Here is a 22,296-nt window from a genome sequence, read left to right on the forward strand (position 1 = left end):
TTGGGAAAATCCGATGCCAAGCATCAACTACGGTCGAGCGTAGGCTCTTTTTGTGACGAATATATCAATCGTATACTATGACTTACTCCCTCCTTTCTTTATCTTCCTCGTTAACGATGGTGAGACCTTCCTTGCGCCATTCCATGATTTCAATTACTTCTTGAAATATCGCTTCTTCAACATGATATATTCCTCGCGATCTTCAAGATTCGATAAACTCCAGGGGCAACCTATCCGCTTCACTTAATCAAGGCAGGCTGCGACAGGCTATCTGCCTGGGTAACCAAGATATGTGGAAATTCCAGTTGATACTATCTTCAAGTAGCGCCAACAGAAATATGGGTAATATGCTCCCAACTATGCTCCCCTTGATACTCATATATATGAAAATCCCTGCTCATTATATCATCCTCGATATCGGAATGGAGAGTGAACGAAAGTCCGCATCAATTCGTGACCATTGGAGTTGTACCATCATACTGGTCGTCCACCGTCAGATCCAACAGGAAGTTGGCTATACTTTTCATGTTTGTACCAGGCATGATCCCCGAGCCTTTCCCTGTGTTTCCATAAAATTTCAAAGGAGCAGCATCCCCACTCTTGAGCATTGCGGACCGTACTAGGACAAACGGGAGCGGTCCCGCCTTTACGGCCTCGTCCACCAAGTTGTGATCCTCCAGAGTCTGAGCCATGTTAGAACTTTTCATGATCCATTGCATCATGAAGTTCAGGCTGGCGAACGAGTCTCCAGTCCCGAAACTCGATAGAATCACCAATTTATGAATTCGCGCTGGTTCGGCGAAGCTTTGCGATGCTGATAGCACTGCTTCAACTGAAGTTGCCATAAAGCGAGGAGGCGAAGTCGTTGCGGCCCAAGGATTTCCTGATGTTCGTGTTTGTCCCAACGTACTGATGATGATGATGGGGATTGATGCTTTCGTACTGTCGAGCGCAACTTCAACATCTGACGCTTTGCACGGGTCGCCTATCACAACTGTAAGGTTCGAGTGTTGAGGTATGTCTGTGTTTGTTTTGCGAATCAAGGCTGTGACAAGGTACCCTCTTTTCAACCCTTCATCCAGGACCAGACGACCAGTACGGCCAGTAGCTCCAAGCAGGAGTATTTGTGGAAGCATTTCAATTATGATTACTGAAAGAAATTGGCAACTTGATAGTCTGAGATCGTAGTAACAATATATGTCGTAGACGTCGCTGTTCTGATCGGATTTTTGAGCTGGTACAAAGTGCGGGCCCTATTGCGATATTTATTGCCATTGCTTGAGGTATCGGAATGTTTTAAGGCGAGCAGTATGCTCATGTTGGTAACGCTCTGATTGGCCGCTTATTTTCAAGTTCCGTCTCAAATCTGGGGGCGTTTTAAGCTGGCCATGGCCTGTGTTGCGAGCCTGTGGTAGGGTGCTCCGCATTTTTATCAGATTACCTCAGCTCGGCCGAGCCCGTTCGTGATCGTAAATAAAGCCGAGCTTTATCTACGAGATTTCCCCCTGTTTTCAAGCCAACAAATTGTTCGGTTCGTCATCCTGTGTACCGAATATAGATGATTCTGACAAAATCAAGCCCGGACAGTCCACGGACCCTAAGCCAAAGAGAATTTCTTCGTCATTAGCCCAGACTCTGCGAGCGTGAAAACTACCAATGGTGCGCCAAAGTCTCCATCTAGGCGCAGCCGAGACGGCAGGTAACGCCCTCGCGTCGTATACTTCATTCTCGGCGACTTTCTCTCGTTGCCACTAGCAGATCTTCTAACAGAGTTAAGATTGATTAGTGGCCGGTGGTCAAGAATTACGACCTCCTATTTGGGATATTAACGGTTTCAGCGCTGCAGAGTCGAAAGGGGTGCATTGTTGCATCTCCTCTGTGATATGTTGGGTGCTGTTCATATCGATTTTCGTATGCATTAGAGTATTCGGGTACTCGTCGTGAATAGCCTAAGGTATATTAAATTCATGCTACGCCAGTGTTGTCGCAGGTGTATGCAGTAGTCAGTATTCAGTACTACAGCATGGAGATTTTTGGGCATGACGCTTCTCCGCGCCATACCAAACAGCCAAGAATCTCGTGAGTACTACGATAGTAAGTCAAATAAATATGACGTAGAAATTGTTTCTGTTATTAAGGATCAAAAGTTCTCCCGAGCGTAGATGCGCGCCCTCGAATTGGAACGATTGAGTTCAACATGTGATATTTTCACCATGGCCAGAGCCATCGCTGATATGTCAACCATGAGCCTGCATGCAGATAAATCTGGAACCATCCGATTGTGGGATTTATTCTCTGGGCGCTTGAGCTTCGATACGCCGTACCAAATCTTTCAATGCGGTCATGGACTTTCCTTCGGCATCCCCCTGTTCGATACAAGCGTGCAGAAGGGCACGATCCTGAGTGTTAACCTTGCCACCGTGATGATACCGGTTGAACTCTTCCAAGTTCAGGGGCATCACCTTGTCCATTCCAGCGAACACCTGTACTAAGCTCGCCTCAGTTGTAGCAGCTGCTGCCTGCTGGCCTACCGCACCATGAAGCCCAAGTCCTTGAATTTCTTTCACTGCCTTTACAGCAAGAATCCAAAGTGGATCTGTGGCATCGAATTTCTGAGCGTTTCGCCAGTCCAAGAGCCCCCATACTGCCAGTATCGGGAAGAAAGAGGTCATATTTACAGCTGATTCTTCCTTGGGAACCACACCGCATTTCGAGACACCACTGGAATTCCACAAATCCGCGAATGCTGTTGCTATGGCTGGTGAACTGTTCTCGACGGAAAATCCCTGTCCAAGGCAATCTGTGTAAGCCTGATCTGCTTGAGCAATCAACTTCACATCCTCAGAACCGTGGACAGGCAATGTGACAGCACTGGTCGGGTAAATGTGGATCCAGAGCTGACCGCTGATAACCTGTTCACTTTCGAGGTTGGCTGTCTTCAAGAACCACGGCATCAAGTTAAAAAAGACAGTGCCCAATATAATCTTCGCTCTAGTTCCTCTGACTGCCTTCCCCAAGGATTTGACTAGGGTTTCGCCAACCTCATTTTTCAAAGCTGCACCATCGAGCGTGATAATAATGAAATCATAGTCTGTGCCAGAGATATCTGATGGATTGGTGATGTAGTCGTATCCCGTGAAAGTCTTCAGCTGGTTGTCGTCATAGCTATAAAGCTTTTGGGGTCGATCCAACGATTCAGCCCGATGAGGGCGTATGAGAAATGTTATCTTGGCTCCTGCTAGCTGGAGGATATAGCCCGTGATCAATCCCATGGAACCTGCCCCAACTACGAGGACGTGAGAACCTTGACCTTGTGCCATTGCTGTCAGTGACTGTGCCCACGTTGCTTCGTCCGAGGGATTCCTGCGCGTCTTCTGGTGTCTCTATTCGTTGGCGTGTTGGCTTGAATGGAGTTGAAGTGCTGATGATAGATTGGAGACATCTTTGTGGTGGCACATCGATGGTTATTATACATGGATGTGTTTCCTCGTGTACTTGAAGTAGAACATTTATCCGCTCGTGTCCGCTGATGCACAACCAGGTCATTACAAAGAATGCAGAGCACCAAGGGCGACTTATTCAATGATATGCCAAAAAGTTTCAGCACCAGTAGAAATGTAACGACCGTTTGGGGGATGGCGTGGAGATTATGCAATGTCTGACTATGCCGTAAGTTGGCCGAACTTTCGTCCCCCGGACGGACGAGAAAAAAGGGGAAGACGTTGAGCTTCATGATGACTCTGGTTGGAGCGAGACCAGCTGTCTGGTAGTGACAAACGCTGCCTCATAACTCAAGATTCGGGGAATCTTTTGACAGTGCCCTAACTGCCTCTGCTGACATGTTCAACGGGAGCGGTCTGATCATGAGCTCTTGTTTCTTACACGACATTGATGACGGATTATTCTAGCGAGGTAGCACATGCTGTGGGTAAATATGTCAGTACTTTGCATTTCTATTATGGCCACAGGCAACTTCCACGGAAGATATAAGAGAAGTGAGTGCCGTAGCACCTTATTTAAGGGCGTTCATGGGTGTTGATGGACTTTGGTTGTGATACATGAGGAGGGAAAATGACGGTTAACGGCTAGGACGATCTTCAATTATACAGATTAGAGATGGTTCGAGGCGACTCTCACTTAGTCGACTAATATGGGGCTAAAGTTATAGCGGGCAAAATTTGCCCTGCTAAACCCTGACTCCTAAGTGCATCGCCGAGAGGCACGTCCTAAAGGTTCTTGCCACACGCTCGGACACTCGCTCATAACATAGCCACTTTTGAGCTTGACTGTTTGCATCGGCCTGAAATGTAATGGTATCCTCCAACAGAGCCGTAAGGCGTCCTTTCGGGGCAATCTATAAATCATCAGCTGCTTCGCACGACGATAATGCCTGCAACATCACCACTACAACATATTTGCCCACAGCCGTGCGAGTATCGTGCAGAAATAGGAACATTACAAGTATCAATAGGAACCAATTCGGCCTTCAAACATGACAAACGAAGTCGCGATCATCGGCGCCGGGCTGTCCGGTCTAACTCTTGCCCTGGCCTTGCACCAACAAGGAATCAAGGCAACAGTGTATGAATCGCGAGCTTCACCTTTGAACATTGGCGGCGCTGTCATGCTATCACCAAATGCACTGAAGGTTCTTGATGCTCTTGACTTGTACCAGCAAGTACAATCGAGAGGCTACAACTTCGAATCTCTCGAATTTTTGAAATCCGGTGGAGAGTTGATCGAGACCTATGAATTTGGTAGCAATGCAAAATATGGCTACCAAGCGAATCGTATCTATCGACATGAACTGATTGACAGTATTCTTTCGGACGTCCTCGCCAAAGGAATATCGGTCGTGTTCAATCGCAAGTATCTCCGCGTCGTTGAAGAAACCAACGATCATGTTATCTGGGAATCTACCGACGGCCAGAAATCGGAAGCCATGCTTCTTATTGGCGCAGATGGGATTCATTCATCTGTACGGAAACATATTTATCCAGAGATTGAACCCAAGTTTACCGGAATGGCTGGAATTACTGCTGCAGTTCCAGCGACTCAAGTCGTCTACCCTGGTGGCAAGATCGACAAGCCATTGACCTTTATCTCAAAGGACAAGGGCGCTTTTGTCATCGCGCCGCAGAAGGCTGACGCATCTGAAATGTTTTTCGGAAAGCAGAGACCCATCGAAGAGCAGACCCGTGAAGGCTGGGAAAAGTTCTTTGCAGACAAGGAATCCTTGGTCAAGTTCCTCCAAACCGATGCCGAAGTTTTTGGCGAGGTTGCCATCAGTGCAACAAAATCGATTCCCCATGACAAGATCAACGTTTGGCCATTTTACGTCATTCCACCACTGCAAACATGGGCGTCCGACAAAAGAAGAGTCCTTATCTTGGGTGACGCTGCGCATGCAATCCCGCCCAGTGCTGGGCAAGGAATAAACCAAGCTTTTGAAGATGTATACATGTTTGCCCTACTACTCGCGGAAGCAAAGAGGGGCAAGGTGAAGCTCGAGGAAGCGCTAGGTACATGGCAATCGTACCGACAGGATCGGATCGGCAAGGTCTTGGAGTTGAACAAGCAGATCGATTTGAGGAGGATGCCGGCTCCCCCTATTGGGTCACAGCCTCAACATGAGGTTCCCAAGCAAGAATTTGATCTGAGCTGGCTGTACGAGCCAGATTTCAAGGCAGAAGTAGAAACGTGGGTGACCATGATGAACAACTGAAGGGTGCTGCTGGTCTCTTCTTGACTGTCTTATACGAGATATCACTGCGTGGTGTATTGAGGAGTGTCTCAGTGGTTCGACATTAAAGTAGTTAATTACAGGAGCAGCGAGATCTTTCTCTCCCAAATGTATGACACTCTCAAGTTTGGTGTCAAAATATTGGAGAGGAACATTTACAAGTATCACGGATGATAATCTCGATGGATTCCATTACGAGTATAAATCTGAGACTTAGCTAGTCCCACAATTGACAACCCAAGCTATCAACCATCAGCGTCAGGTGTAAGTAAGCTCTCTGCCCGATCTGTGTTTGAAGTGTTGGAGATGCGACCGCTTGCTGAGACCAAAGACTGAGCACTCCACTAATTCAGCCCATGTGGCTTTCTGGTCCCGAGGTTTGCATCTTCAAGGTCACGAAGAGATCATGTCTCGTCCACCAGCTTCGAAGGCGCTTGCCATAGATGTAGACTGGAATAGCGAGTATGGACAGGAAAACCGAGGTTCCACCAAAGACATACATAATCTCTCTGGGGCCCTTGCTCGCGACCCAAGGATTGGCGAAATTGGAGAGGCCGTAAAACATGAAGTTCTGTAGCAAGGTATCAGTGAGATCAACTCACCTATCACATCTTAGAGAAGTATTGACTTACCTTGAAGAGCATGTTCATGACGAAAATCTCGCTGCTCTGACTTCTGAAAGAGTCAAGGCCATAGGACAGGGTTGCGAAGATTCCGATCAAGACACCAACCATCATCACACCCTGAAGGAAGGCACAAAGGACGGCCGCCGAGCCCATAGACAGTGTGTAACCGAAGAAGAACATTCCAAATCCACATAGGATACCAGCTGGAAGCATGAACACGAGGCGGAATTCTGGTTCACTATAGACCAGTCAGCGCTATGGAGCAGGAAAGGGGCGGAACAACAGAGAAGCACGTACTAAACACCCTTGTTCCTCTTTGTCATGATCTTGATGAAGGAGTCACCGAAGAAGCCGCAAAAGAGGGAGCCGATGAGACCTCCAACAAACGGGCCTGCACCGAGATAGCCGATCTGCGCTGCATCGAAGCTCCAAGGAGGACCAGAAAAGATACCGGCTAGGATAATGGCTGAACCGACGTACCTTCATGTTTGTTAGCTTACTGCATGCCATAGATCCGCTTTCGCCAATACGTACCAGCTATTAAGTATACCAGAGGCAAGGACAGCGTAGCACCCAGCAGGGTTGAGTAGAGTAAGGAAAGGGCCTAGGAGGAATTTGAACACATTGTCATGTGAGTACACGCCGGTCCAGACTGCGAGCTCCTGGACGAATGTCTTCTTTGCCGGAACAGTAGCCAGTGGGTTTTGCCCTGCCTCGCCCTCCTGGGCTTTGTGTTCGTGTTCCACTACCACGAGTTCTTCCAGTTTCTCATTAACAACGACATCGGTGTCATATCGAGAATCACGGATATAGGTCGATTCTGGGCAGAATAGGAACATAAGTACGAACTGAAGTACCAGAAATATCTGGAACATGTGGAACAGCCACAGCCAACCGAGACTCTGGAAGACCTGACCACAAATGATTGAAGCCAAACTGGAGGCCGAATTGAGCACAAAATTAATGACGGCAATCCGGAGGCCACGTTCGTGGACAAAGTACATGTCGCCAACCGCTGAGACGATCAGAGATTCGAAGGCGGACGTGGAGAAGCCCTGAATAATACGTGCTGCGAGGAGGTATTTGTAGTCGATCTTTGCCTGGCCGACTGCCGTTCCGACGATATCGAAAAGCGTGGAGACTAAGAAGACCGGGCGTTTTCCATACTTTCGGCTGAATGCAGAGACTGGTTCTTGGTTAGAATTGAGCTTTTCTTTGAGCAGGACGAGGAAAATCTACCAAAGGGGCCGATGCAGCCGGCAGCGAGTAGATTATATCCAGATGCCATGACGACTGTGTTAATGGTTGTGTTGAGTTGAAGAGACATAGAGTAATAAGAAGCGTTCAGGAATGGGCCCTGTTCGCGTTAGACAAAGTCTTCAGATCGGAGAAGGATCCCACACACATTAGTGCCGGCGTTCAGCATTGCGCCAAGGCAAAGGATAGCAATGCTAACTTCCTTTTTCCATAGAGGCCAGTTCAGTGGATCATTTGGGTCCTCGCTAGGCTGAGGAGATAACACGATATGTGCGTTTCTTCCTTTACCGTGCTTCAGACCCTGAGTAACAGCTTCGGAGTGTGCTGCTTCATCGTTCAAAAGCACAGTGCCAGGGACATGGTCAAGCTTAGTATCTGAACACGGAGGTCAGCTCATCACCGACAATGCCATTGAGGCGATTAATCAAAATTTCCCTTACCTTCTAGCACTCCGAGGCCCATTTTGGCAGTTGGCTCACAACTGCTAATAGCTACGATGAGTGGATGGTGACACGTCGGGTCGAAGAGGGAGGAGAGTCAATGAGAAGCAGCGACCGCTGTACGAAGGCTTTCAGTGCAAGAACGGAGAGCTTGGGTCCTTGTGCCCGATGGGGTCTTGCAGACGTCTTAAATATTGACAACAACTTGAGGCACCCCGCAGCAGCTGTCGTGACAAGCTCATCGTTTAAATGGATGTCCAATGCACATCTTAGCGGCTTCCCCAAACAATTCGCGGTTTACCCATGGGGTTGGCCCTGATGTGACGGATTTTACCCGCTAGGCTAACTTGTTGTATCGACAGTGGCGGCAAATGCCCATTCCAACTGCCGGATGAGGGACGGATGTGGACAGGGTTATGAGTGTCCAAGTCCCTTTCTCCAAGGTCGCTAAGTGATCGTTCAAACTCAGAACACTTGTCGTAGACTCTCACTTGGCTGAAGACTTGAGTACTACTTTTGCAATATTGAACTTGACTCTGATTCTTTTCTAAATGCCGACTATATGTCGTCTCCAGAGGCCAAGAGCGGGCCTTCCCATGACCACCAAGTGTCACGAGGGGTCAGCCTTCTCAGAACACAGTACTGATTTGCAATTCATTTGCACCCAAACCCCTTTACATATTGCTGCCGTGCATGCCCGTCAACAAGAGTAACAGGCTGGTGGCGTCACACAGGCATGCCACTCTTTGTCATTGATATGCATTCGACATACACCGTAGTAGCTCTCCCGAAGAATGATACGCCGGGATCATTACCCAGGCTCATAGATCTTTCTTCATTGTTGAGGGAATAACTCCCTGTTTACAGGTCATAATCAAACGACTCCACTTCGTCCCTAGTAATTTAGCTCGTGGCAGCCTCGGGGGCCTCCACTCTGGGGTTGACGCCACGTGCAGACCTGGAGAAAGACGATCTCGATACATCATTCACTTCTACCGAGTACTCCAGTCCGAAGCAGGACTCGATTGGTTATCTCTCATTAAGTCTGTGAGACGGTGACTGATCCAAGTCTGAGGTTCCCACACGGAAGCACCCACTCATGATAGATAATGGGATTTTTCCAGGAGGAAAGGACATTAAGTCGAGCCGATGGGCCATCCTAGAAGAGGAGACACTAAACCTGATCACTTCTACGACAGGCACCTTCGACCTTAAAAACGTTTGCTTGTGAATCGCCTTCCACGATGAACCTAGTTAGAAGGAAGAGGGTTCCGGATGTACGTTTATCATTAACTAGTAGTGCCAGCTAGCTGGACGGCAGTGGCATTTTGCTTGATCCAGGCCACTAGTACTACCCCACAGCCAAGTTTTAAATTATCGCTTCCTAAGTACTTGAAGTTCTCAAGGCGAACCAAGTCGATATGCTCCTGAACACAACCCCACACCTCGTTTTACGTAGTAGGTCTTCAATTACTCGGTAGATCCAGGCTCCTCTTCCCTCCAGTTCAGCACCCCACACCTTGTTCCAGGCCATCGTCGAGATAGTCCAAGTTCAATATTCTGGTCTGGCCCTGCCCCACAGCTCGTCAAATAGCCGACGAATATTCTCAGTTTCCCAGCTGTACAACTTGCGTGTTGATCACGCTGTCACAGTGATACATTACAACATACTTTGGTCTGCTCAGCCGTGAATTCGGATCGAGAACCTTGTGAGAAGGAAGATAAATACAATGAGTCAAGGACAAGATGGGAATGAAGAGCGTTCCTACGGCGGCCTGAAGTAGTACGGAGGAAAAATCGCAGACGGGAATCAGAAGCAACGGTAGAACCCCAACAGGGCATGCTGCAGGGAGAGACTTTGTTGATGACCTAAACCAAGGAAGATGGTGAAGAATTCTTCTGCTTCGAGGATGACCAAGTGGACTTCTCCAATGACGATGGTAAAGGCAGTCTACTCGAGAAGCCAGAAGCTCCCTATATTCCACTCACCAACCCCAAATTTCATGATATCTTGAACATCTTCGACCACCTACTCAAGGCGTAGGACTTCAGCAAGAATATCAAAATACCGAAGTGGACAACGAGAAGATAGTGGACTCTTCATTTTTAGATTCGTCTCCTGACTTGATCAGATAGTCCTAACGGTGCTTGTGTTCTCGTTGATGATTCCAGTGCTGTTGAATTCTGGTACGATAGTATTTTTTTAGTCCTGGCCGACCATTTATTGGACCATTTTGACGTCGAAGGTTAGTTTGTGAAAGCGTGCTGGAACAGATGATGAAAAGAGTGACAATAAGAGAGGATTGTAGACAGGAAAGGCCAGGATAATAGAAGGGGAGACACACAGGGCTTAGAAGGAAGGCAAGGGAAGCAAGAAGACAGAGGCAGAACATTATCAAGAAAGTAAACAGGAAGTCGACAAGTGACTGAAGAACCATCTATTTTCAAGCATCCTCGTCCTAAGCTTTGGCAATGGGGAGGCGCCATTTGTATCCCTCGAATTTCGTGCCTTATTCCCTACGGCCATCATGTCTAGACTTGGCTGGAGGTTGCTCCTCGTGCTCTTGTGTCTTCATCGTACTACTAAGTGATTTTCTGTTCTCTTAGGTGGCGCACACCTAGTTGACCGTTTTCTCGTCAGAAAGAGTTGCTCCAACCTCAACCCCTTTCAGAGCACGTGATCTGAACAACCCCAGGACAAAACAGCCAATATATTATAGGTGACCCTCATTAACACACAACTATCCCTATGTAGATTGGCTCTCACGCAATCAAACATTCCCATGACTAAACCTTACCCTCAACCTGGATTTGCCTCCTGTTGATAATCAAAATTATAGGTTACCCCTGATTAGAAAGCCTTGTGGCTCTCTGACTCTTTCCCTGCCGGTGTAGGCTCCGAATGCCGAGCAAAAATCCGCCTGAATCCCTGGTTGAAGATTAGGTCTGCAATCCGTGCCGGCCCCTTTGCTAGACTACTGATACTGACTTGCCGGACCCTGAAAAGATAGTAAAGAGCAATGCAAGCAAAGATCTGGTTTTCATGAACGGTCAGCTGAATGTCCCACCGGTACTCTTACAAGACCTGACTTACGTTGAAACCGATGTAGGCAAAACCAATGCCAAAATTCCTCCAACGCTCACTTGCGTAGATATTGGTACCCGCTAGGAACTGGTCAGCCGAAGTGAGGGGGCAGTATTCGCAGCCCGATGTCGCAGTGGGATTATATAGCTGGCCAGGGGCGCCCGCGTTGAGGTAATCTGCCAGATAGTCCTGGCAAGTCTGTCCAGAAGGGGGGTCGAAAATAGCTAATTCGTTTTGAGCGCATTCGACGAGGCGGCCGCGCAGCCCGGTGCCAGCCCATGCGGAAACCATGTACGTCATTGGTGAGACGCGATCTTGCTATTTGTTAGCAAGAGATAAAAAGATGAAATCCGTCGAAGCCAATACTTACACATGAATATCCAGAAACCGGGCAAGGCTGTGGGACTTTGTAAAACACCGTTGAAAGTCAACATCATACTGAACAGGAGGGTGGCTATGTTGCCAGCTGTCTCCGCATCCGGCATTGCGGCAATGATCATGTGGGCAAACGTGCTCACGAAGAGCATGAATTGGATGACCAGAAGTAGCATGAGTCCTCGAGTCTCATTGTCTTGGTTCTTCCCAAAAACGGCGAAATACCATGATATCCACATCAGGATTGCAAGCACGACCTGATAAGGTAGCTCCACTGTGATATTGGCAACCAAGAAGGCTACCCATGAATATGATTTGGATGGACGTTCCCGAACCTCGTAGAGCGACCGTTGAATCACAAATCGAGGCATAATTTGTTGAACAAGGGTGGAAAATATGCTGCGACCTCAATTAGCTAGTTATTCCTTGACAATTGGCAGCTACCACTCACGTCACAAGCATGAAGATGGCGAATATCGTGTTCTGGAGTCCTGCTGACGTCGAGTTCTGCTTGTAAAATGAAAAGCCGATAAAAAGAGCTGACATTATTCCGAGAATAAACCTGAACGAACAAAAGTTAGCCATGCACAGTATTTCCAATTCAAAGTGTTGAGCCACTTACTTCCCCGAAATGTAAGAAGGAGTCCGCCAATACTGCTGAAAGACTCTCTCCGTAACATAGTAAAGCTGTGATGATAGTGGCATGGCGAACTCCGAGCGAGATCCATCATCGGCTGGACGCTCGTCCACCCTTGCTTGATGGAGTCGTTCGAGCTCCTCCTGAACGCCTTGAGCCTCTGGTGTTGTTTTCCACACTTCACTCCAATCACGATCGGACTTCTTGCCACAAATTTCAAGCATGTATTCTGCTGGGTTGGCATCATCATCACATCTCGGCGCACCATTCCTCTCGAAGTAATCGAGTAGTGTACTGGAATTCTTTCCAATGTCACCAAAGTAAATGGTTTTCCCACCCTTCATCAGGAAAAGTAGCCTGTCGAATTCTTGAAAGAGAATGGCGGATGGTTGATGGATAGTGCATAACACGGCTTGCCCAGCATCCGCGAGCCTGCGAAGAAATGCAACAATAGACCAAGAGCTTTGTGAATCCAGACCAGAAGTCGGCTCGTCAAGAAATATAAGAAGAGCAGGTTTTGCTGCAAGCTCGACTCCAATGGTAAGTAACTTTCGCTGCTCTACATTCAGGCCTTCTCCAGGATTGCCGACAATGGCTTCGCTGAACGCTTCCATGTTCAACATTTTGATGACCTCCTCCACAAAGTCATTTTTCTCCTGGATGGAAACGGACTTGGGTTGACGAAGATGTGCTGAGAAGCGAAGTGCTTCGCGAACAGTAGCGGTCTCTAAATGAAGATCTTGTTGCTGTACATAGCCTGTTTTCCGCTGAAACGAAGCATCGAGTGGTTTTCCGTTGACAAGCTGAATGGTGGCTTAGCCGACGTACATATCAAGAGAAGGACTAGAGGATGAGTATGAGTACTTACCATGTCGCCTGTCAAAACTCCGATACTAATCCTCTGTGCCAAAGCGTCGAGCAGTGTAGTTTTCCCGGCGCCCGATGTCCCCATAAGGGCTGTCAAAGTGCCCGGCTTGACCCAGCCTGAGATTCCGTCGAGTAGCCTTCGTGGTTCACCTTTAATTTTGATGTCGAGTGTGACATTACGCCAGGTGAATATATCCTTCTGCTCTGGCAGAGCTGTGACTGCCTCCTCGTTCGCACCGTCTGTTGGATTCTCTGCAGGAGCACCTTTCTCGGCAATGGCTGAGGTTTCTTCATCTTGCCGGTCTTTGGATAACAGATGAGCCGGAACATGACCTCTTCGAAACACCAAAAATTCTGCGGTTGAGGTCGAATCGGAGTTGATCTCGCTGGCGATAAAATACACGGCATAGAAAAATATCATGAAGGCGAAAAGGAAACCCAAATTCCGCCAAATGTGACTGTAGGAATAGCCATAAGATGATTGGACCCACGCGTCTCCGGATACATTGATCTCGCCCGCCACAGCACCTGCCACGGCGCACTGAAAATTTGACCCTTGACCATAAGGCGGTACAAGACTTGTTGGCGCACAAGGAAATTCTCTGCCATGCACCTCATTGACCAGAAGACTCTCGAAAGCAAAGGCGATAGGGTTAATCCAGCTGGACCATTTGAACCACGGATGCATATATGACCGCTGCAAAGTGAAGCCGGTGTAGATGACAATCCAAAGAACCATGACGCCAGCGATAGCCAGAGCTGCCGAGATGGTTTTCGTGACTGCCGCAGTGGTCCGGAAGATAGCAGACATGGTCAACATTGACATGAAGTTGAACAAGAAGAAGATAAAGAATTGCGAGGGTTCTGCGCGCAGGCCCGCCAGGAAATAGAGAATCAAATTGAAGACGGAAGTAACCACAAATTTTTGAGGCAAATCCGCCACGATACCTGCAACAGCCTCTGTAAAGGGGTGGTAGAGGGCAAATGATTTATGCTTCGTGACCACCGGTCTGCGTTCGCCATCAAGGTGAGGGCAGTTAGCCTCGTCTCTGAAGATGTTGATCATGCATGGGAGGAAGAGACTTACCGTTGAGCGTAGAGAGTATTGATCTCAACAATAGATTGAAGGGCACTCAGTAGAACTGCAAAGAAAAGAACGGAACCCTTTGCAAAGAAACTGCCGGTGGAGAGAGGAGTACCATAGAAGACAGAACCTATGATGAGAGCTTGTGCGATCTGGCTGAAGACAACAGCACTGTAGCATGGTGTTAGTATAAAAAGATACCAAGTACCATAGGGAAATTGAGAGGCTCACATGGTCGAAGCTTTATCATTCCATAGTCTTTGGTAAGCCCGGGTCGTACAGAGGCGGATCTGCATTGGGATGCTAATAACATAAGGCGACTTTGGTCGAGTGTGATCAGCTTGCATTTGCCTATGAGATTCTCTGAAATCTTGGAGGGCTTCTCTGCCATCTTGATCCGCGTCTTCTGCCTTGCTTGACTCGTTTAATGAAGCTTTGAACTCTGGGCTGTTGAGCCAATGCTTCTCGAAGTCTTCGGCAGTACGAGGAACTCTGGATTCAAATCCTTCCCGGGCTTGTCTCTCGCCCGGATTGGTGACCGATCTAGATTAGAAGAAAGTCAGTACTTCTCCCTTGAGAGTGGTGGGACACTGACGTTAAAAAGTCACCAGTAGTTTGCCTCGGTGGACAATACCAGCCCATCTGCTCAAAGTATGCACGAGCACCATCAGCAGGCCCGAAGTAGATTTGCTTGCCTTCGTAAAGCACAATAGCCTTGTCACACAAATCGTAAATCGCTTGAGATGCTTGATAAATCGCAATAAGTGACGTCAGGCCTCCAATGTCAGCGGCGATTCGAAGAGATCGGACAAATTCGAGAGCAGTTTGAGAGTCGAGACCTCGCGTCGAGTTGTCCCAAGCAGCAATTGGGGGGCCTTGATAGTACGTAAGCAAACAAACAAGAGAAGTTGTACGTGGCACATACCAGCTAAAGCCATTTCAGCAATGCTCACTCGTTTTCTCTCTCCTCCACTGACGCCTCTCACAAAATCATCTCCAACTTTGGTGTTGCGTGTATGAGCTGATTCCGTTAGCAACAAGGTTCCTAAAATGGCTTGAGGTATGGAGGAGGTCGTATGAGGTGATGGAGAGTACTCACATAGCCCAAAGATATTCATCATCACCGATGCCATGTATTTTGCCCAATCGTCTCGAGGAACATCAAGTACTCTATTGGCAGGCGTGCGGCAAGCAGCAGCAAAATTTAAGGTCTCGCCAACTGTCAAATGCGGGAAGTGTTTCTCGTTCTCCTGGTTGTAGATCGCTTCACCCTTGAACTCTTTCAAGAAAACATCCTGCGGAATGCCGCTGTAGGTGATGCTTGCATCATCGGATAGATTCAAGCCTTGAAGTTCACCACAAATACTTTTGAGGAAAGTAGAGCAGCCACTTCCAGGTCGGCCAAGCACAATCAATAGCTCGCCGCTGTCGACATGTCCGTTGAAATTTTGTAGAATTTGCTTCTCAGGGGGGTGGCTAAATGCTTCACGAAGACGGAAAGGCTGCATGAAGATGGATCCAACATTCTGTTGAAGCTGCAAAGCGGCGCCCTTTCCAGAGACAGTAAGATTTTTGAAGGTGAAGCCGCTTCTCCTCAATTTGACGCCGCTCTGCTCTAGTAGCTGAATGAACTTCCTCATCCACAGGAAGAAATCAAAGGATGGATCATTTGGGTCAAACTCTGGTGATTCGATTCCCATTCCTGCAACGGTGTCAAGTCTTTGCAGGGTTGGGGTAGTGTTAGTCCGAGTTGATCGATTGCCAGAGAGGATCGAGGCGATTCGGGCAAGCTCATCGCGCGTCGCATCGTCATCGTGTTCAAACTGATAGTCCACCGTGTCTCTCGTTTTTCTGGTTCGAATGGGTTCGAAAGCCGGGCCTTCGGAACTACTGGTAGTTGTGTGTGTGGCTAGACGCTCGATGGGAGTATTTGTTGAAGGGCTCGGTGGACGGTTTTCTGATGCTGAAGACATGTTCATTTAGCCAGTCGAGGCGATGAGGGGGTCCTCACGCGAGCGTAGGCTGCAAAATGAAGTCGTTTCAACCAGATATTGAATACTTAGTACTTGTTTTTGCGCTGTGCCTTACAATTCTGCTGGAGGAGAAAGTTCGAGGCAGATGAACAGGAGATTAGCTACTGAGGTGGTCAGGTAAATACTGTCAGTCGCAACAAGGTTTCAGTGGTCCGGGTGCCGACCGTGCATCGCCAAGTCACAACGCGACCTAATAATGCAATCGATGGTTGAGGGACGTCCGACGGAAACCCAATTGTACCCGGTAGGATGCAAATCCGACGGGGCCAAATGCAGGCCCCTCTGTTTTTAAACCTTACACACTACTTAGTAACGAGCCAAGTGAGTGAATTGCTTGAGAATGCTCGAACTCTGATGTATCCAGTAGCCAGGAGCTCGTCTTGCTTGAGCTTTCTTTGCAGGAGCGATGCGTTCCATTCCTCCGAAATCGACCAGGAAGAAGAGCTTCCTGAAACCCCTACTCATTTGTTGTCCTTCAATGTGCTGCGATTCTAAGGCGTGCAGCAGCTCGTGGATGAACCAATCGCTACCTTGAGCGTACGACGTACTCGAGCTGACAGGAACGAGGGTTGCCTTACATAACACAGCTTGGCAGACACTGTGATTGGGTCTATGGGTTTCCAAGGACTTAGGCGATTATATAAGCCGGTAGGAAGCCCTTGCAGTAGCTAGAAACAGTAGTTGCAGGAGAATTACTCTAGGTTGCGAAACTCAACTACGAATGCTTTGAGCTAGAACATTGCCAATGCACGGAAACCTACTATCACCGCGTCTACACTGCCACCGTGTACGGAGCAGGCGACTGCGGCTCGTAATCATACGAACCCTGTGAGCTCGTATCTCGTACAGAGTACTTACTCCTCGTAGTCCTAGGTGAACAGTGGCGAGTATTGCGCGTTTATCTTAGTTCCTCCGATTGGGGAACCAGCAATGACGTTGGATTGCTAATACAGGTGGAAAATCGTCAACTTGGAACAGAACTCTAACATGTAATGAAATGGGAGATTTGCGGGTACCTAGGTATGCATATCTCAAATGCTCTTGGAAAAAAAGTGATCGGATCGCCAGATGATTTATTGCAAGCTGTCCGCGTCCGCCCGCCGGGAACTCGGGTGATTAAGGCGAGCTAACCTTAATTATACTTGCTGATATGTCCTGATTTAGGTTTGTGCATTTGGTTCCAGTGGCGAGGCCTTTTGGTAGGGAGTTATTCTCGGTCTCTCAGTATCAGCAAAATCTTTTGTATCCGAGTTGATGCATGGCTTGATCGCATACTAGAACACATTGAAGTCATCCCAACATTTTTAACTCCTTCGGCTGGTCTATGCCACACAGTTGTGCAATAATACCTGAGCATAATGTTGTAAGTTACCCACAAGAAATGCTGAAGCAAAATTGACGTCATTACTGACTTGGCTGGGCGGGTTGAAGAAACCCAGACAAAAATACCCTTCCACGGACGTCTTATTTCCGTGTCGTGTCGTTACTCTGAGCTTCTAAATCCAGGTACCAAACTTCGAGTCGAGACTAGTGAGTGAAGGCATGATTAAATTATGGAAGTCCGAGACATGGCCCGCGATGTTTTGCAAATGGATGATCTTTCAACGACAAATTCGCGTCTCTGAGCTGGGGCTGAAGACTTGTCCCCAAGCTTCCTCCCCACTGCGACTAATGATTCTAGTTCATACGTCGATTGTTGGACAGGAAATCTCCTTCAATCTGCCAACAGCTGAATACGAATCCAAGAACCCATATCGCCACGCACAGGGATCGCACTCATAGTCACGATTGTCCATTTAATATCGAGTCTCCTCTAGACAAGCGCTTCATCTCTCCTAAGCTTACTCCCAAAATTGACCACAGCCTGGTAATATAAATCGGCAACACCCCCACATACATCCTTGAGTAGTCCTTCTGTGGCACATTGATTGTCCATATCCTTCTTGAAATTGTCGTCGATGCTTGCCTTTCCCTCATCAGTGAACCTTTCTTGGGCTTTATAGTTCCGGTAGCCAAAGTCGTGTCGCTGGCACGATGGCTCAAAATCAAACCCTAGAGGTTCTTCCGGGGAAAATGAGCAACCGTTGGACTCCCAGTTGAGTTCAGGTGGGCTCTGGGATTCGCGAGCAGTGAGAAAGTCCGATATACTCGTTGAGAAGAGCAGACGGTCGGTAGTGGCTTCGAGCGTTGTTTGGCGAGAGGCTAGCGGCCACGGCAAGCCGAGTGCTAGCATGGGAAGCATGCAAGAAATGTACAAGGTATACATAATTTCGATGCTGTGCGAGGTATTAATCTTCATACAGGTGGTCATCAGGATCTACGGTGCATGGACGAGGATATACAAGTATCTTATATGACGATTAATCAGTCAAATGAAGCATACCCACCCAACAGCCTTGTCCCATTTTAGTCCACCCTCTTCTAATGATTCCATCTTTCCTGGGAGCAGATTTGTTTGATTGAGTGGTTACGTGCCGCCCAAGAAATACATGTTTGGGGCTTCCAAGGCAGATCTTCTTAGCGCGTAACATATTACGCAGATCAACACGTATATTCGGGCGCAGTTAGATTATGATTGGCGGCTTTCCACACCACTCAAGTCAGTCAAGCTTTCTATGAACTCAGCCCGGAGAACCATTCACAATAACCAGGCACCGTTGTTGCTGATATGCAATTAAACTTGAAAATCATCCATACTTAGACGATGTGGTACCTGGTACGGCTTGCAGCATGTTTGGACTGACGCAATTGCGTTTGATCTTGCTTTTCCCATCCTGGGAATTTGTGCGGTTTGGGGGCAGGGGAATACTCGGTGCCTGTCCCATTCATTCCGCTTCGCCTGGTATCAAACCCGACGTCTTACTTCCTCACGGCCACTTGATGGCGCAAATTACTTCTAATCACTCTTCAAGTGTGTAACAAGTTTTGAGGTGCATTTTGGCACTACCAGAAATCGCAACTTCTCAAAGGACGTTTCCTGCGGCCTTTTCACGTTGTAGGCGACCACCCGAGACTTCAAGAGCATCATCAGATTCACCGGTCGCCCTCGACTCAAGGACTTTGGTTCTCCCTCGTGGTATCATTATGTTCTCATATGACTTCAGCACCCAGTTGAGATCACCTCCAGTCTCGATCCCATGCACGATCCCGCTTGCCAAATCGCATACATCCAAGATGGCGGTGTTGGCACCCATGCCTCGAAACGGTACCTGGATGACAGTTAACATCACAACACAATGATGCCATGTAGAGTGAGGACTTACCATAGAATGCGCCGCATCGCCGACCAGAGTGACTCGACCCCGAGGAAGATTCTGATCAGGCAGCAATGTCTCCAACAATTTGATCGGCGGTTGATGAACCCCAGCTGGAGTGGTGTTTCGCACTGCTTCCACGATACGCTCAGGGAGATGTCCGACGACATCAATTGCTTTTTCAAACAATGCCTCCTTGCTCGCTGTATCAGCCCATTGATGGTCAGACTGAGGATTATTGCTCTTATAACTGCACGTCCAATTGAACAATGCCTTGCCGTCGTCGAGATACTCTAACAGCAATAGTGTGAACTTCAAACCCTCTTGACCCACTATGACTCCGGTATTCCCCTTCTCGATCAAGGGCTCGAAAGACTGTCTGCCTAGTACCGTGTTTCCATGCAAAGTCGCAAAGCTGCTTGGCGTTGCTTTGAAGCCTTTGATAAGTTGACCTCGGACAGGTGAGTTTGCCCCATCGGCACCTACCAACAGATGTCCAGTTGCTGTTTCTCCATCTTCAAAGAGCACCTTGATGGTGTCTTGATTCTCCTCGTATTTCACGAAGCGTTTTCCATATTGTACGTCGATGTGATTCATGAGTATCTTGCGAAACAAATCTCGACTGGCAGAAATGTTGTGGCCAAAATGGGTTTCCCTGACGTTTCCGACAACACCAAGTGTTTCATGACTTATCCCATCTATGAATTCAAATCCGTCTGCTTTACCAGTACTTTGATTGGCGCTGGTGCTATATAGACTCCCAATGTCGTCAGGCAGGAGATCGCTCAATCTAGTGAGACATCTTCACTAATGTCAGCCGAGTCGGACAAATAGGACGAGCAGTACTTGGGTTAGGCTTACTCGTCCAATGCAACAGACCATCCTTGACCACGCGTACCATTGTCCCTTTCATATATTTCGAATTGCACGTTATGCTTGCGTAATATCTGAGCTAGAGCAAGTCCAGCGACTCCAGCTCCCACTATCAATACCTTGAAACTCGAGTCCATATTTTAAATTATCAGAGAAGGTGGAAAATAGTAAGAAGACGCTTCAGGTCAATAGCATCCACAGAATCACCCATATGTATAATAAATACCTTCGGTATTTTGCTCGCTTTATAATGATCATGGTGCTCGTCCTCGGCCACTAAGATGCATGACTGTGCTAGCCCTCTTCAAAAAATTTCATAGTCTAGTGGTGACAGAAAGTCGTGTACGCCTTGTCGTTGGCAAAGTTTCCTCTTCAGCCTAGGTCTCATACCGCACGAGCATGGCCCTATCAAAATGGTCATCCTGAGAACGCGGAGCTTTATTCCATGTTTGCTTGATGGAAATGTAACGAGGTCAATGACATGATCATCATGGTAGGGTACAGCCGGCTAGCTGACACTCGTGACCACCAGCTTACCCGACCGAGAGATGAGTCTAACGACGTTCTCGTGGTGGACAGAAATGGGGCCCTGGGAGACGTTGAATCAGTGGAAGTCATCTCACTGCATGAATGGAAGCCCCCAGGAACGTGACTATGGCTCTCGGCCGGGGATTCAGATTGAGGGCTGCTGCACATGATGCACTAGCTAGGTGAAGGAAGACAAGGCGTCGAAGAGTGGCAGGCCGTGCGATCCAGCTAGTTACTTACTCCGTAGCAGACGGATTGAAGCCGCCCTTCCCCACGCCCATCTGGACCGGAATCTGCGGGGATCCCCAGCTGGAGGTTAGGTAACTAACTTAGTTAACATACCCCTGAGCGTTAGCAAGACTCGCTAACCAAACCAAAAATTATCAAATCATGCTAGTTGCTCCAGCAGCGGCGTCATTGGTAGATATATCATGTTTATTAAAGCACTGCTGCTAGTGTATAATATGAGGTGCACCCACTGGTGACTTGCGAACATTGAAGTATGGCAAGCCAAATCTGGTACTTGTGGGAGCCCGAGGGTCTTCCCCATGTATTCACCTCCGTAACTACCATTCTGCCCGCCCTATGTGCCATATCTATCTGCTCCATGTGCCAACCCAGAGATCTGGTGGCATGATCGGATCCTTGTGAAACCCAGATCTAATAGGAATTACCATTACGGGCTAGCGTGCACATCCCCTACAAACTCGCGAGGGACAGTGTCGATTGATCTAGGACCAATTTCTGTGCGACGCTTGATGGAAGCATGGTCCTCTCCTGACTTCAGTCTACTGACCAGATGTTCCGGGTCGAAGTCCACACCAATTGGATTCGTTTGATAGGCTTCCGACATGATGAATGCATTCGTCTCCTCGTTGGTGTCGAAGTTGTCCACTTGGGTCTCCAGGATATTTCCATCAGGATCTTTATAGTAGATACTCGTCGTCGCACCATGATTTGTAGTCCACACCGGTCGTATGTTATTCTCCTTTCGTTGCAGGTAAGACATGGCTAGCTCATCAAGCGTGTCATAGGTGAAGGCAATATGCTCAAGGCCCGCTGTTAGGACATTCTTTGGTCCGACAATGGGGATGTTGATAATGCCAATTCGATGATGTTCTTCGTCATAGCTCATGAAGCAGAAAGTATCGTTCTCAAAGGCTGGTGAGGCACTTAGAAATGTCTTGTAGAACTGCACCATTGGCGCAAAATTGCTTGTCCGCAGGACAACGTGCGCCAATTTCGCTGGTGGTAGCACTTTCGCGCCAGGAGCATCAAAGTCGTACTTCATGCTTTCCAACAATTAACCTGAAGGTGTGTGATATGAGAGAAAAGGGGAAACATGGTCAAGTCAAACAAAAATCTTCAACGCTAGGGGGATTAACAGAAATAAGTATATCGAGACATTGGTTCAATGTGTACTTCTCGGCCGACCGACCACAAAGTCACGTCCAGGTCAGCAAGGCTTTCCACACCCCGCGCCTTTTCAGACGA

The 22,296-nt window shown here is 48.0% G+C and overlaps 8 protein-coding genes across 8 annotated transcripts; 1 reads left to right on the top strand and 7 right to left on the bottom strand.

Moving 5' to 3' along the window:
- Window positions 1–446: 446 nt before the first annotated feature.
- LTR84_008062 (uncharacterized protein) lies at window positions 447–1,136 on the bottom strand (the record flags this gene model as incomplete). Its single annotated transcript, XM_064851612.1, has 1 exon — window positions 447–1,136. The coding sequence occupies one exon, from the start codon at window positions 1,134–1,136 to the stop codon at window positions 447–449; it is 690 nt and encodes a 229-aa protein (XP_064710615.1).
- Window positions 1,137–2,288: 1,152 nt separating this feature from the next.
- Window positions 2,289–3,320, bottom strand: LTR84_008063 (uncharacterized protein; the record flags this gene model as incomplete). The annotated part of the gene is made up of 1 exon (XM_064851613.1): window positions 2,289–3,320. One exon carries the CDS (start codon window positions 3,318–3,320, stop codon window positions 2,289–2,291), a length of 1,032 nt encoding a protein of 343 aa, XP_064710616.1.
- Window positions 3,321–4,492: 1,172 nt separating this feature from the next.
- On the top strand, window positions 4,493–5,725 carry LTR84_008064 (uncharacterized protein; the record flags this gene model as incomplete). Its single annotated transcript, XM_064851614.1, has 1 exon — window positions 4,493–5,725. One exon carries the CDS (start codon window positions 4,493–4,495, stop codon window positions 5,723–5,725), a length of 1,233 nt encoding a protein of 410 aa, XP_064710617.1.
- A 367-nt stretch (window positions 5,726–6,092) lies between these two features.
- On the bottom strand, window positions 6,093–8,088 carry LTR84_008065 (uncharacterized protein; the record flags this gene model as incomplete). The annotated part of the gene is made up of 7 exons (XM_064851615.1): window positions 6,093–6,314; window positions 6,376–6,599; window positions 6,674–6,849; window positions 6,904–7,555; window positions 7,609–7,726; window positions 7,775–8,001; window positions 8,067–8,088. The coding sequence occupies 7 exons, from the start codon at window positions 8,086–8,088 to the stop codon at window positions 6,093–6,095; spliced, it is 1,641 nt and encodes a 546-aa protein (XP_064710618.1).
- A 2,829-nt stretch (window positions 8,089–10,917) lies between these two features.
- Window positions 10,918–11,897, bottom strand: MDR1_1 (GTPase-activating protein; the record flags this gene model as incomplete). The annotated part of the gene is made up of 3 exons (XM_064851616.1): window positions 10,918–11,100; window positions 11,161–11,465; window positions 11,522–11,897. The coding sequence occupies 3 exons, from the start codon at window positions 11,895–11,897 to the stop codon at window positions 10,918–10,920; spliced, it is 864 nt and encodes a 287-aa protein (XP_064710619.1).
- Window positions 11,898–12,144: 247 nt separating this feature from the next.
- MDR1_2 (GTPase-activating protein) lies at window positions 12,145–16,087 on the bottom strand (the record flags this gene model as incomplete). The annotated part of the gene is made up of 6 exons (XM_064851617.1): window positions 12,145–12,966; window positions 13,032–14,040; window positions 14,118–14,285; window positions 14,346–14,657; window positions 14,710–14,989; window positions 15,040–16,087. 6 exons carry the CDS (start codon window positions 16,085–16,087, stop codon window positions 12,145–12,147), a joined length of 3,639 nt encoding a protein of 1,212 aa, XP_064710620.1.
- Window positions 16,088–19,110: 3,023 nt separating this feature from the next.
- On the bottom strand, window positions 19,111–20,411 carry LTR84_008068 (uncharacterized protein; the record flags this gene model as incomplete). Its single annotated transcript, XM_064851618.1, has 3 exons — window positions 19,111–19,356; window positions 19,411–20,203; window positions 20,263–20,411. 3 exons carry the CDS (start codon window positions 20,409–20,411, stop codon window positions 19,111–19,113), a joined length of 1,188 nt encoding a protein of 395 aa, XP_064710621.1.
- A 1,067-nt stretch (window positions 20,412–21,478) lies between these two features.
- LTR84_008069 (uncharacterized protein) lies at window positions 21,479–22,093 on the bottom strand (the record flags this gene model as incomplete). Its single annotated transcript, XM_064851619.1, has 1 exon — window positions 21,479–22,093. One exon carries the CDS (start codon window positions 22,091–22,093, stop codon window positions 21,479–21,481), a length of 615 nt encoding a protein of 204 aa, XP_064710622.1.
- Window positions 22,094–22,296: the final 203 nt, after the last annotated feature.

This window comes from Exophiala bonariae (assembly GCF_035927105.1).
Source record: "Exophiala bonariae strain CCFEE 5792 chromosome Unknown scaffold_3, whole genome shotgun sequence".
NCBI lineage: Eukaryota > Fungi > Ascomycota > Eurotiomycetes > Chaetothyriales > Herpotrichiellaceae > Exophiala > Exophiala bonariae.